We start from the raw sequence: 13,274 nt of genomic DNA, 5'->3' as shown, positions 1-13,274 counted from the left end.
AGCTGAAATATTTTTGCAATAATATGCAACTATTTCGTTCATCAATTGAACATATGTTTAGGCAAAAAAGTTTAAGGTTGTCAGACGTGATGATTTATTACTTTTTCTTCTTTTACATGATAGTAAACTGATTTTCTTCGTGTTTTTAGAAAATGATAAGAAGTTGATTAATATTAATCATTTCCATCAATGCTTAATCCAACAGAAAAATTAGAGGCAGAGTCTGTGGCACACAGGTTTATTTAACAATATGGTATATAAGTACGAAATGAGCCATTTGAACCATTTTGTACAGTGATTTCATTCTTATTTTCTGCATATTTACAGTACTGTCTAGCTGCATGATTTACATTAGAGAACAGATCATCATCAATTCAAGTTTAATGCAAGAGAGAAAATGATGCGCAAAACTCTCTGAATACAAATCAGCAGTCAAACAAGTTAATTTCCCACCACAGGCAAAAGAGGTTCAGTACTTAATGAGAATTTCTTTAGACTGAAGGAGAGACAAAGCAATTTTTTTTAAACATCTGCAAGACAAATACTGGGCCCAGGCCAGTAAAAAGAACATTCTGGCACCTGTGAACATTAACAAGCTTCAACGCAGGTTTGTCTTACACCTGCATGTTGTGTTTGGGTGTGTGCAATAGTTCCTAGATCTATACAAATACGTTAATCTCCCATAGACTCTGCAAACAGGAAAGAAATTAAGGCTTTCCCAAAGGCAGTCCTTTTGAAAAATGGCATATTAGAATAAATTAGCCAGGAACAGAGAAACTGAGCAAGAGGTGAAACCTGGCAAAAAAATTCCCAGACAAATAATTTTACAGTCTTCTCAACACAAATACGATATTAATTTGCAAAGGTACAAAATAAAAAAAAAAAGAATAATAAAGTGAAATATTTTTTGTTTTGAGAAGTTTTGTTAAAAAAGTCAATACCAGAGCATAACAAATGAAAAACAAATTAAAACAACACAAAGACCAGGGGCAAATTCTTGCATGGCTGGTCTGAACCAAAAATATATTCTTTGTGTCTTTGTTGTCTTCTTTTCAACAGCAATTATTAAATCACTCTGTGTTGGAAGAAAAAGCAGTCTCTTGGTTTAAGGAAAGTTCACAGTCTGTAGGCCTCATATGACTCCTTTGTTTGTATTTCCTTTAGCTTTTTACATCAGCAAGTACAAAAAAATTTCTCAGCTGAAAACAGAACAAGGCCTTTCTTCTGTCATGAAATGCTACAATCCTTCAACAAATTTCTCTAGCGTGTCTCCAGTCGTGTCACCCGCCATACCCATGTCATTACTTAACCCCCCTCGGTTTGGTGTGTTAAGTTGCGGGAGCATGGCGCTCTGCTCCGGTGTTCCCATGTGCCCCTGCTCCATGGGGCCAGACATGGGGCCTCCGAGGCCGGGGTGAGGAGAGTTGGAGTGGTGGGCGCCGTGCTGGGGCGAGGGCTGGGGCTGTATCCGCGGGGAGGGGCTGGAATGAGGCGGCTGCTGCGAAGGCGGACGGGGCGACTGCACTGGAGCCGGGGAGCGTACTTGGTTTCCCAGGGTGTTTGCCATCGTCTGGCCGGGTAGGTGAGCCCCTCCCTGGGCTTGGCCTTGTAGCATATGGGGCTGGGGACTCATCGAGTTAGCCTGCGCCGGGGAGCCCATCTGCTGCTTCAGCATCTGCTGCTGCTGCTGCTGCTGAAGCATGCGCTGCTGGAGGAGGGTCTGGGGCCCGTCCATGCCCATTCCAGGTTGGCCCATTTGGGATGTGGGAGGGAGCTGGCCCATGGGCCCCGCGCCTCCTTGCATAGCCATTTGCTGCTGCATACGAAGCTGGGAGTAGCTCGCCGGCCCCTGCTGCTGCTGGGGGAACTGCCCGTGGCCCTGAGGCATGCCTCCCTGTTGTTGTTGCTGCTGCTGCTGCTGCTGCTGCTGGTGCTGCTGTTGCTGCTGCTGCATCTGCTGCAGCCTGAGCAGCTGCTGTCTACGGTACAGCTGGTTATTACCATTTTGAGCAGCGTTCATCATCTGGCCTTGAGGGCCCATGGGTGCCATGCCCTGGGGCCCTGCCTGCTGAGGAGGAGGCTGCTGCTGAGGTGCCATCCCTGGTCTCTGCACCTGGTTTGCCATGGCCGCCATGGCCTGCATTCCCGCCTGGGGCCCCAGCATCGCCTGAGGGTTCTGCTGCTGGCCCGGCTGCTGCGGCTGGTTGGCCTGGTACTTCGCCGTCCTCTGCTTAATGAATGCGGCCATGAGGTGGGGGTTGGCCTTGAGGATGTTGAGGACCTGCTGCTGCTGCTGGGGGGAGCTGGGAGATTTGAGGGTGCGCAATAAGTCCTGTAGGGCGCTCGGAGGAATGTTACCAGGCATCCCCCGGGGCATGTTTTGCTGCTGTGGCGTCATGCCCTGCGAGGGCCCCTGGGGAGGCATGACCCCCTGCATTTGGAGACCCGGCTGCTGAGGCAGCATTGGCCTCTGCATGAGCTGGCCCTGCTGGGGCATGGGGGTTCCCTGAGCCTGCTGCGGGGCTATAGGACCTTGTTGAGGAGGGACCTGTGGCTGATGCGCCTGGGGATTCTGCATGGGATTCTGCATTCCCGGACCCCACTGGCCCTGCTGCAGACCCTGCATCACCTGGGGGCCTCGCGGTCCCTGCATCATATGCATTTGGCCCTGCATAGGCCCCATCATTCGTTGGTGGTTCATGGGCATCCCGTTCATGGCGTAACTCTGCTGCTGCTGTTGTTGTTGTTGCTGCTGTTGCTGCTGCTGCTGCTGCTGCTGTTCCTGCCTCGCCTTGGCCACCATTTCTATCTGTCTGGCCACCTTCAGGGCCGCCAGTTGTTGTTGTTGTTGTTGTTGTTGTTGCTGCTGCTGCTGCTGCTGCTGCTGCTGCTGCTGCTGCTGTGGTGGCTGAGGCTGAGGCTGCTGTTGGTGTGGCATGGTGTGGTTAGGAAGAGGCGACTGCTGCTGATGGAGAGGGGATGACTGAGGCCCTGGTTTGCCCTGTGGGACTGGGGTCGGGGGCTGGCTGTTGCGGCCGTTGTTGGCGAAGCCTGGGGCCATGTTGGCAGGATTTGGTGGCTGCTGCGGTTGTTGTTGGGGCTGGTTGGACATGGGCTGCGGGGTCTGGGGCGTGCTAGGCTGCTGCACAGAGTTAGGGGTGTCGGGGGCAGCTGAGGTAGGTGGGGATGGCATGGGGAGACCCCTTCCGGCCATGGTGGCCATTCTGCGGCGCATCATTTGAGCCTGCTGGAGCCTGTGCTGCAGCTGCTGCTGACGGAGTTTGTGCTTGATGTTGAGACAGAAAGGAACAGGACACTTGTTCTCCTGACAGTGCTTGGCGTGATAACAGCACAAAGCAATTAGCTGCTTGCAGACAGGGCAGCCACCGTTGGTCTTGCGCTTGCAGCCCTTGGTGTGCTGAACCACCCTCTTCATCTTCTGGCACGAAGGCAGAGAGCAGTTGGCGTTGCGGCACTGACAGGCGTGGACCAGGGACTGGATGCAGCGCTGGATGCTGAGACGTCGGCTCTCCTGAGGACTCTTCGAGGCCTCGCCGCCCTGACCGCTGTCGTCGTCTATACCCAGGCCCCACTTCACCATCTGGTGCTCGTGGCCCTTAGTGTTATAGCAGTTAATGCATAGGTCGTAGTCCTGATGACAAGCAAAGAAGACCACGTTACGATAAAGGCACAATTCAAAACCAATTCAAAACTGAAAGAGACGTTAAAGGGATACTATCATTTTTTTAAAAGTGGGGTTGTATGATCTACAAATAGCCCCTAAGTACTTTAATTGCAGTAGAAGACTCTCTGCACTCCTCCCGTTAGCAACGCCAGCCCATAGCCCTGCCCAGAGATTTACAACATACAGTGTTGTGAATGGACCCAAAGAAACGGCCTATTTTCGCGGCCTAAAAGAGGTTTTACCTGAAAAAAAAATACACAGTTCCATTGTTCGCTATAATATAATTTTTTCCAGCCCTTCAAAGTGCAGGAAAAACGCAGTTTTTATTTGGACCTAACCAACTCACGTATCCCTCCGCCCAGGGTTAGCGCCCGCCAATCAGCAGTTGGTTAGGTCCAAATAAAAACTGAGTTTTTCCTGCACTTTGAGGGGCTGGAAAAAATTATATTATAGCGAACAATGGAACTGTGTATTTTTTTTTCAGGTAAAACCTCTTTTAGGCCGCGAAAATAGGCCGTTTCTTTGGGTCCATTCACAACAATGTATGTTGTAAATCTCTGGGCAGGGCTATGGGCTGGCGTTGCTAACGGGAGGAGTGTAGAGAGTCTTCTACTGCAATTAAAGTACTTAGGGGCTATTTGTAGATCATACAACCCCACTTTAAAAAAAATGCTACTATCCCTTTAAAAGCAAAACATTTTCGCACAGTTCCCACTGTTTCTTACCTCACAGACGGTGCAGTGCCAGCGAGTCTCCACGTGGTGCTTGCACTCGTTGCACGTGTACACAAAGCGGTCCTGGCCCTGGTTGTGCAGCTCCACCAACATGCACATCGTGCTCCATTTGCATCTTCTCAGAGAGCTGAACTCCCAGTGCTTGTCCCTGGCCAGCGTCAGAAAGGCATCACGGCCGTCCATTAGGTCACAGGTTAGCATGGGGTCGGGGTCCATGATGGGTGGCAGGGTGTTGATGACTGGCCCAGAATGGAGGTGGATTACAAAAAATACCTGGCAGCAGAAGGGAGGAGAAATGTTTTATTTGTAGAGCCAAAGTTCCCAGCTCAGTCCATGTAATGTTGGTGACAATCCCTTACATGGGATCTAAGCATCTAGTCCTACAAACTATTGTGTGTTTGTGTCCTCATGAGTCTTATGCCCCATGAGGACGTGTTGGAAGAATTGTGCAATGAGAAACATAATCTATTTAGTACAACTGGACATCACTCATGATGAATAGACTGCTAGCAGGTTTTCCCACCTCCTTATGCTTCTCCATCGTGGCGTAGAGCTTCTGGGACAGATCATTGGCTACATTCGGCATCCCAGGCTTTTTCTTATTGGCTCGGCTGACGCTGCTCTTGTTTTTGTTGGTTTTCTTGTTATTCTTCTTTTTGGCATTCTTGCTGTCAGTTGGGGCTCCCTTGAAATACACAGACACAAACGTTCAGACAAGCAAATATTGCACAACAGGCAAGATGAGGTTATGCAATTAAGCTGAGTGGTTATACAATGCCTGAGTGGCCACTGAAAGCTTTTATATAATGAGAACTTGAGGATGATAAAAAAATCTGGGGTGAGACAGAGGCTTAAACATCAGGCTGTTGATTTTGGCCAAACGACGGCGTTCCTCTTTGGAAATCCTATTTCGAAACGCTCAGAACACCTATCCATCTCACTCACCTCTGGTGTCTCCGTGGAGGCCGTGTTCTCCTCCTTCTTCCTCTCCTCCTCCTCTTGCTCCAGCTCCTTGATGCTCTCCTCGAGCACATTAGGCCAAAAGTCGCCCTCAAAGTACGGCAACTCGTAGGCACTCGTCAGCCTGTCTTCTGTTGCCTGCTTGAAAATGTCCTGAACACAGACGCACAAACCTCCCGTCAGGTGATATAGCTCTTAAGTTTCTAATGGGAATGTCGGGACATTCACTTTTTTACTGCTTTTTAACAACAAAAGTAAACATGAGATAATTTTGGCCCACTGAAATCACCAATAAAAATCCAAAAACAACATCTGGTCTTGTCCTAAAATTCAAGCATACTGGATGGATGTCCTGCAAGATCTGGGAAATATATATGGAGGCACATGGACCCTCTCTCCTTTATCTTGGGTTACATCAGTCAAGATGCTATTGTGGATGCGAATGCCACCTGAGTGTGTAATATCCTCACATATGCAGCAAGAAAGAACATGTTTTTGTCCTGGAGAAGTGACAAACCCCCTAAAAAATAAAACCGACATATGATAATTATGGAAACTTTTCCCCTCAAGTATCTGACCTGCCTGCTTCACTCTTCAGAGGGACAGTTTATGGACATTTGGACTCCATACCTCCACTTTTCCAACTATACAGTGGCTTCAGTGCTTTTGAGTGTTGTCTCTGGCTAACACTCGAGGATGGAGGCTCTTTCCTTGTGTCTTGTTCATAACACTGAACTTGCAACCTTGACATTTGAAACTCTCAGAATTGTGATTTGAGGTGTGTTAATTTTTTATTTTATTATCTTTCTAGTTTTTCTAATGGGGGTTGATGTGGGCTGTTTCCTATTCATTGTACTGGTGAGGTGTATGTGAGATGTACATGGACCCATCTAGATCAGTGTTATGTTGTCTTGTTGCTGTGGTTATTATGTTAATGTAAAAAAGGAAACAACTCAATAAACATATCTGAGAAAAAAAACAAGATGAAAATCCTACTTGATTGTAATATAAATATTAATCTAAACATATATCTATGTTCATATTCATCTATCTCTAGTAGTTACTGTTCCCATATTTTACAATAACAGGAAACAAAATTAAAGTTCATTTGCATTTTTTCAATAGCTTATAAACAGGTGTTAGCAATATGGACAGCTTTAATGTGGGGTTCATAATCACACTCAACAGCTGAAGGGTTTTTATATCCTGATATATTTTATCTGAAAGACTACACCACATGTATAACATTATAACTAAAATATTTCATATCTTGATCACTTAGATTATTCAAAATCATTACTTTTTTAATAGGTAGGTAAACAGGTATTATCAATACCGCAATATTCCATAACCAATCAATTTGACTGCAAAATAGTAAATCATAACAGATGAGATCTTGAGATACTCCAAGTCCCGTTGTGGTCACAAGGTGCGATTATTGTGGGATGTTTTCTAACCTTGTAATCGTGTAGGATCCTCTCAGCAAAAGCCTTGTCCAGCATCTTTCTGTACCACTCTTGGAGCCGCTTGGGCTTGGGGATCTTCTGGTCGGGAGGGTGGCAGTGGAAAATGTAGTCATCTCCCTCACTCGGTGGGCAGGCCCAGATGTGACCCATCACGTACCTGATGGACAGGAAAGGTATCAGCCACGTTGCACTCGCAGGAGCAACACCATGATGTAGAACTGTTTCATTTATGCCAGGATCAGACCACAATTCTTGCCGTGCCGAGACTGGCAAATACTACAAGTATGATCCCGGCAAATCATCGTCCACAAGGCGTCACAACAAACTGTCAATCATGGATACTGTATCAGGGTTCCTACAGCTTAAGCCAAGTTAAATTTAAGACTTTTTAAGACTTTTTTAAAGCCACTTGAAATGAAATTTAAGACCGACTTCATGATAAACACAAATGCAGAAAAAAGAAAAAAAACACCACATCAATTACATAGGGTTAGGGACAATTTTACCCACTTTCCTATGTGATCCAAGGTAAAGTGACTGCTACATGAACATTGGATTGTGTCTCTTTCCAGCTGTCCTTTCAAAATAAATGCAAAAAAAGTCCACTAACTTCTCTATGTCGGAATGCTACCAATTAATTTGAGATTTGAGACTAATTACAACCCTAAAATACCACTTATCATGTGTTAACATTTTTAAGACTTTTGAAAAATTGATTTAAGACATTTTAATGCCAATTAAGGCCTTGTTTTTAGATTAATGAATTCAATGCCTTTTAAGACTTTTTAAGGATCCGTAAGAACCCTGTGTATCACTGTGTGTGCATGGATCTATTTGTGTGTGTGTGATGCAAAAGAAAAGGAAGAAAAAACAATTGTGTAGCCATTCCTGCGTCTGATGAAGAGGACAGTATGACCGTCTGTCCCTCAGAGGGAACATGAGGTACGTTAACGAATGCCTACACTTCAAAACCATTAACTTACATTGCGCACATGGAGCGAGCTAACATACCTTCACTCTGTGTAAACAATGCATCAGAGCGCTCTGTCATCCTATTCAAGGTTCACGTTGTAGGTGGTGGAAACTAGGCGGAGAAATTAAAAAAATTCTAACATGCTAGACTTTCCGTTGGGATGTCGAGCCTGACAGCTGGAAATTTGTTGGCCACAACAAAATCGTGTGAGAATCGGCCTGAATTCATGTAGTCTGATCCTGGCAATACTGAGAAAAATGGAGAATACTACATAGAGCAAAGTTATTCTTCACCCACCCCAGTTTCTTCACATACTCCAGGTAGCCTATTAAGATCTCATGGTACACTGCAGTCCTGAGCAGACGTGGTTTGAAGAAGTGAATACTGTCAAGGTATGATATGTAAACCCGTCTGCAAGACAAAAAGTGAAGAATCTGATTAAACACAAATCAAAGACAAACGCACACACAAATACATTCAACTGAGAGGAAACTGAAAAAGTGGTGTTATTTACTGTGATTTTACCTGGTATTTGGAAAGGGGCACTCTGACCCGTACTCCTGGACGTGCATGCCAAAGAAACAAACGTCCACCCCGTCTATTTCCTCAAACGCAAAAAGTGCTTTGGTTCTGTAAGGGAAGGTCTCCACCATCTCGCCTGACTCTACAAACCTGTGGAAATACAGAAGCACACGTAGAGTTACAGCGAGACTAAAGTAAAGATAAAAAGATAGAGCACTTTCATATTTATGCTGTTTATGCACCAGTTAGTTTGGAAGAGAGAAAGAGAAACACAGTCTATCTCCATCCACTGAAGAGCACATGGAATTCATGGCACATTACATACTCAACATTTACAAACCAGGACCATTGCCAATCCCAATACTAACTCATATGTTTGTTTGTTCCCCAGTGATACAAGTTGGCACACACCAAAAACTATCATGTTCTTCAATTAAAACATTTAGCAAATGATTTTGTAAATCAGGAGAGACACTTCATCAGTGCTTGAGAACCTTACCTTGACTTCATGCCAGGCTTAATTTCCACATTTTTGTCTGAGCTGGCCACCACCCGCACAAACACCTCTCCAGCCTCAGGGTGGTTCTGCCTTTTCAAGTACTTATTCACTCTGTCCTCAATGTATGTCCCCAACCTTGTAGACTGCAAACCTTTAAAAAGCACAATTACATACAAGGTTATTCTCTAAATATCTACACTTTACCATGGTAAAATATAGGACAAGGATGGAACTGGTGTTTTACCAGTAAAGGTAACTTACGTTTGGCTGAAAACTTGTTCTCTTTTCTTGTTTTGCCAGACTTCTTCAGACAGTTGTCACAGATAAAGCTAGAGATTGAAAGATCAAGATGTTCTTTAGTATCACCAAAAAGAAACTCCAGCAAAAACTAAATCCTGCTGGTAAGAATCATGTTCAGGTTAATCATGGACTGTCCGTGCTTAATGGACGGTTACAGTGAGGCTTACCCTGATGGCCAAATGACATCATAGTGTAGGGCGCAGATCTGATGCATCTTTCGTCCACAGTCTTTACATTCAATAAACCTGCAAGGACAAACAGTTGCTTTTTCCTCTGTGCTTTCCTTACAAAAAGCATCGCTGCCGTAACAAAAAAAAAAAGAGTCAAACTAAAGCTTCTGCCCAGACAGTACTCACGGCTCAGGGTCCAACATGTCGTTTTTCTTCTTTTCAAACTGATCTTTTAATATCATGCTGCGTGAAAGAAACACATAAAAAGACAACCGGGTTCATGTTTGCTCCTGACATTGAAATTCCTTTCCACAGAATGAGTTCAGAGACTGAACAGCCTGATAATCTCGCAAGATGATCACCAGGTAGCATCAGCCACCCAGGCCTGGGTAACTTACGTCTGTGGCTGTGCCGGGTCGTCCCCCAGGGTCACACTGTTGCCCTGGATCTCGTTGAAGCACTTCTCACAGAAGTGATACCTGTCGGCAATAAGGCCATATTTGGGTGAACTGCAGCCAGCACACACAGTAGCAGCACAGGCAAACCGGCGTACGGGTGGTAGAATGTAGAGTGAACGGGGCAACAACCGAGGACGGCGCACGGGCAGTGGACAGACGGATGGACACAAACACACACACACACACACACACACACAGGCAGAGGTACATGTTAGTCACAGATGAAATGGTCATGATCCAGCCACTCTCATTCAAAGTGAAATAGAAACGGGGTAAACATGCTAAAATGCTATGTTAATGACGGTAAATAAATGTCAGGGACAAACTACAACACCAACTAACTGCATGCTGGAATATGACAACAACAAAACAAATTCACTTCCTATATAATTTCAGCAACATGCATTAGGAGCTGGTGAATGAAATGATATGGTCATGCCAAAGGAGACAGGATGGGTGCTTCAACAAATACAAATGTACAGTACTTTTGGAGGAAGTGACTACATCAGATGCTTTATTTGGAATAAAGTCTATTTTAACACTGATCGTTATGGTATTGAGTGTTAAATCCCTGTTTAGGGCTTCTTACACAATGAGGAAACAATTAAATTCTCATGAAAAGACTTTTTTTTTTGACGTCTTGAATTTTAAATTGGGAATCCTCACAGTATTTAGTAGCGTCTATCTGCAATAATTGAATGGTGTTGCATTGGAATGATATAAAGATGCAGTAGCACTGTCTGCACTGCAGGGGGAGCTTTGGTGCTGGTTCTTGGGGCAGATGTGTGAGGACAACACCAAACCCGATCATGCACATTCTGCTCGGCCACAACATAGAACTCAAGAGTGATGTCTGTGACACCGCTGTGAAGGAAAGACCGTGTGGAGGGAGTCCTTACAGGTCTGTGGTCAGGTGAAGGCTGTCGGTGAAGTGGTATCTCCGGCCATGTTTTATCTCAGAGGATGCGGCTGCACAGCTTCTCTAAGTTGCCCACCCCTCACATTTGTACCCCTCCCTACCCCTTTAGCAGAGTCAACATGCACTTTTTTTTTTTTTTTTTTTTTTACCTGTTCTGGTAGCTGTAGTAGGTGCCATCCCTGGAGATGGTACACAACTGTTTGCCGTAGCAACACAGCGTCTGGGGCGAGAATTCGTACTGTGGAAACAACAGATGCACATTAAGAAACCGTGTGGCTGCGACAATCAGGTTGCGACTCAACACAAACAGCCAAATACAGGTAAAGATGATGCAAACTGACAAGATTAAAGTGAGTTAAAGGGATAGTATCATTTTTTTTTAAAGTGGGGTTGTATGATCTACAAATAGCCCCTAAGTACTTTAATTACAGTAGAAGACGCTCTGCACTCCTCCCGTTAGCAACGCCAGCCCATAGCCCTGCCCAGAGATTTACAACATACATTGTTGTGAATGGACCCAAAGAAACGGCCTATTTTCACGGCCTAAAAGAGGTTTTACCTGGAAAAGAAATACACAGTTCCATTGTTCGCTATAATATAATTTTTTCCAGCCCCTCAAAGTGCAGGAAAAATGCAGTTTTTATTTGGAGCTAACCAACTGCTGATCGGCGGGTGCTAACCCTGGGTGGAGGGATACGTGAGTCGGTTAGGTCCAAATAAAAACTGTGTTTTTCCTGCACTTTGAAGGGCTGGAAAAAATTATGTTATAGCGAACAATGGAACTGTGTATTTTTTTTCACGTAAAACCTCTTTTAGGCCGCGAAAATAGGCCGTTTCTTTGGGTCCATTCACAACAATGTATGTTGTAAATCTCTGGGCAGGGCTATTATGGGCTGGCGTTGCTAACGGGAGGAGTGCAGAGAGTCTTCTACTGCAATTAAAGTACTTAGGGGCTATTTGTAGATCATACAACCCCACTTTAAAAAAATACTACTATCCCTTTAAGTGGCTTTCTGTTCAGTTTTCCCTCCCGTGTCGTCTCACCTTCCTGCCGCAGCAGTAGCCCAGGCCCTGCATGACGGGGTCTATCTCCGCCTCGAACACTTCTGCCAGTTTGGTGCAGTACTTGTAGACGCGGGACGTTTTACGGTTGTACAGCCAAGCGTTGTTGAACATGAGCCACACGTCGTCCACGTACTGCCACGGCTCCTGGTACTGACCCGTATCCAGCTTACGCTTGATCGTGGATAAGTCTATGGGATTCTTCACGATGTCAAAGTAGTCCTGTAGAGCAAGGGAGACAACAGTGTTTGGTTTTATTTTTTTGGTTGGCCTGGAAACACTGAAATAAAAAAACATGTGTTGATATGAATATGTGTTTATCGTTTGGACACTCACAGGGATGCCCAGTAGCATGGGGTCTACAGGTTGTCTGAACGGCAGTGACTCTGGGTCTTGCCTGTAGAGGGCCTCAAGTGTCGGCATCAGGGCTTGTCTCAGCTCCTCCGGCTTGAAAACTGCAAAGATAATAACAGTGTTGCAAGAACCCAAACAGAACTGTGCAACTGAGACCACAAACTGTACATTGATGACTTAATCAATGAAAAATAAATACTATAACAGGATAGATAGATATTTAAAGCAGAAGTAAGCGATATTTTTGTGTTAATATAAGTCTTAAATAGTTATATCTTCCGACAGCAATCACTTCTATAGAGTGTTTGGACCGAAACACGGGTCTGTCAGTCACTCTGCTCTGCTCTGAGCCGAGGAGAAAACTTTTCTCGTATCCTACAAGTTTTATCCAATGAGGAGAGAGAACGGCATGCAGGGCTGTGTGTGCAGCCAAGGGATGCGCCTGAATGTGGTGACGTAGGGACGAGGACCAATAGATCCATGACGAGGGCGGGGGCTGCTAACTCCATCGGCTGACAAGACATTATGGTGCGTTCAGGGCAACTCGTAACTCGTGTTTTTCCGACCTGTGAAGTCGTACCAGTTCGAACTGGTACGAGTTCACGGGTCGGAAGTTACGAGTGGCCGTTATAGTGACTTTCACAGGTAAAACAGGTCGGAAAAACACGAGTGGGTTGCCTGGAACGCTACAAAGTCGTAAGTCGTGACTTGAAGCTGTAATTTACGGTTTCAAAAGCCTGCCTGGAACGCAGCATTAGCCAAAACGACCGGATCGCTTACTTCTGCTTTAAATTCTTTGTATCTCAAAATATGATGTCATGATATATTATTACTCATTCAGTATAAACAGATGAGATGTTTGTTTTTACTTTTTTTGCGGTTCTGTGTGGCGGAAGCGGCCGATGCGCCGCTGTCCTCCTCTTCTTTGGGTTCTGTCTTCATCTCCGGCTTCTTCTCCGGCTTCTTCTCCTCAGTTTCCATTGGTTCCTGCTTTGGCTCTGCTGCATCTGGCTCCTCCTTCTTCACCACCACTGGAGGTTTGGTTTCATCATCCTGCTACATTAACATACATGAACAACCAAGTATTTAATACATTTTCAATAGGAAAAGTGTTACATCTCAAAGTAGAATGAAAAACCATGGGTCCCGTTACTTTTTCTGCACGTGAAATG

General features: G+C 45.2%; 1 protein-coding gene across 8 annotated transcripts in view; it reads right to left on the bottom strand.

The window, feature by feature from the left end:
• Window positions 1-222: 222 nt before the first annotated feature.
• crebbpb (CREB binding lysine acetyltransferase b) overlaps window positions 223-13,274 on the bottom strand; it is a 45,178-nt gene continuing 32,126 nt past the window's right edge. For 3 of the 8 annotated variants that reach the window (XM_085784243.1, XM_085784242.1, XM_085784244.1), the window contains exons 16-30: window positions 12,972-13,158; window positions 11,731-12,203; window positions 10,836-10,924; window positions 9,708-9,788; window positions 9,496-9,552; window positions 9,307-9,384; window positions 9,101-9,168; window positions 8,840-8,990; window positions 8,344-8,490; window positions 8,116-8,229; window positions 6,837-7,002; window positions 5,365-5,532; window positions 4,943-5,104; window positions 4,411-4,692; window positions 223-3,652 (exon numbers count right to left, since the gene is read on the bottom strand). In XM_085784243.1, the coding sequence (XP_085640369.1) occupies window positions 1,238-3,652; window positions 4,411-4,692; window positions 4,943-5,104; window positions 5,365-5,532; window positions 6,837-7,002; window positions 8,116-8,229; window positions 8,344-8,490; window positions 8,840-8,990; window positions 9,101-9,168; window positions 9,307-9,384; window positions 9,496-9,552; window positions 9,708-9,788; window positions 10,836-10,924; window positions 11,731-12,203; window positions 12,972-13,158 (4,638 nt within the window). In that variant the 3' untranslated portion in view covers window positions 223-1,237. Of the gene's footprint in view, window positions 3,653-4,410; window positions 4,693-4,942; window positions 5,105-5,364; window positions 5,533-6,836; window positions 7,003-8,115; window positions 8,230-8,343; window positions 8,491-8,839; window positions 8,991-9,100; window positions 9,169-9,306; window positions 9,385-9,495; window positions 9,553-9,707; window positions 9,819-10,835; window positions 10,925-11,730; window positions 12,204-12,971; window positions 13,159-13,274 lie in introns of all 8 variants that reach the window. The other 5 variants (XM_085784247.1, XM_085784248.1, XM_085784245.1 and 2 more) reach the window with 4 other exon arrangements.

Source organism: Trachurus japonicus, chromosome 8, assembly GCF_045865225.1.
Source record: "Trachurus japonicus isolate A0001 chromosome 8, Traja_1.0".
Classification (NCBI taxonomy): Eukaryota; Metazoa; Chordata; class Actinopteri; order Carangiformes; family Carangidae; genus Trachurus; species Trachurus japonicus.
The sequence above is the reverse complement of the archived record's forward strand: the minus strand, read 5'-3'. Positions and strand labels throughout refer to the sequence as shown.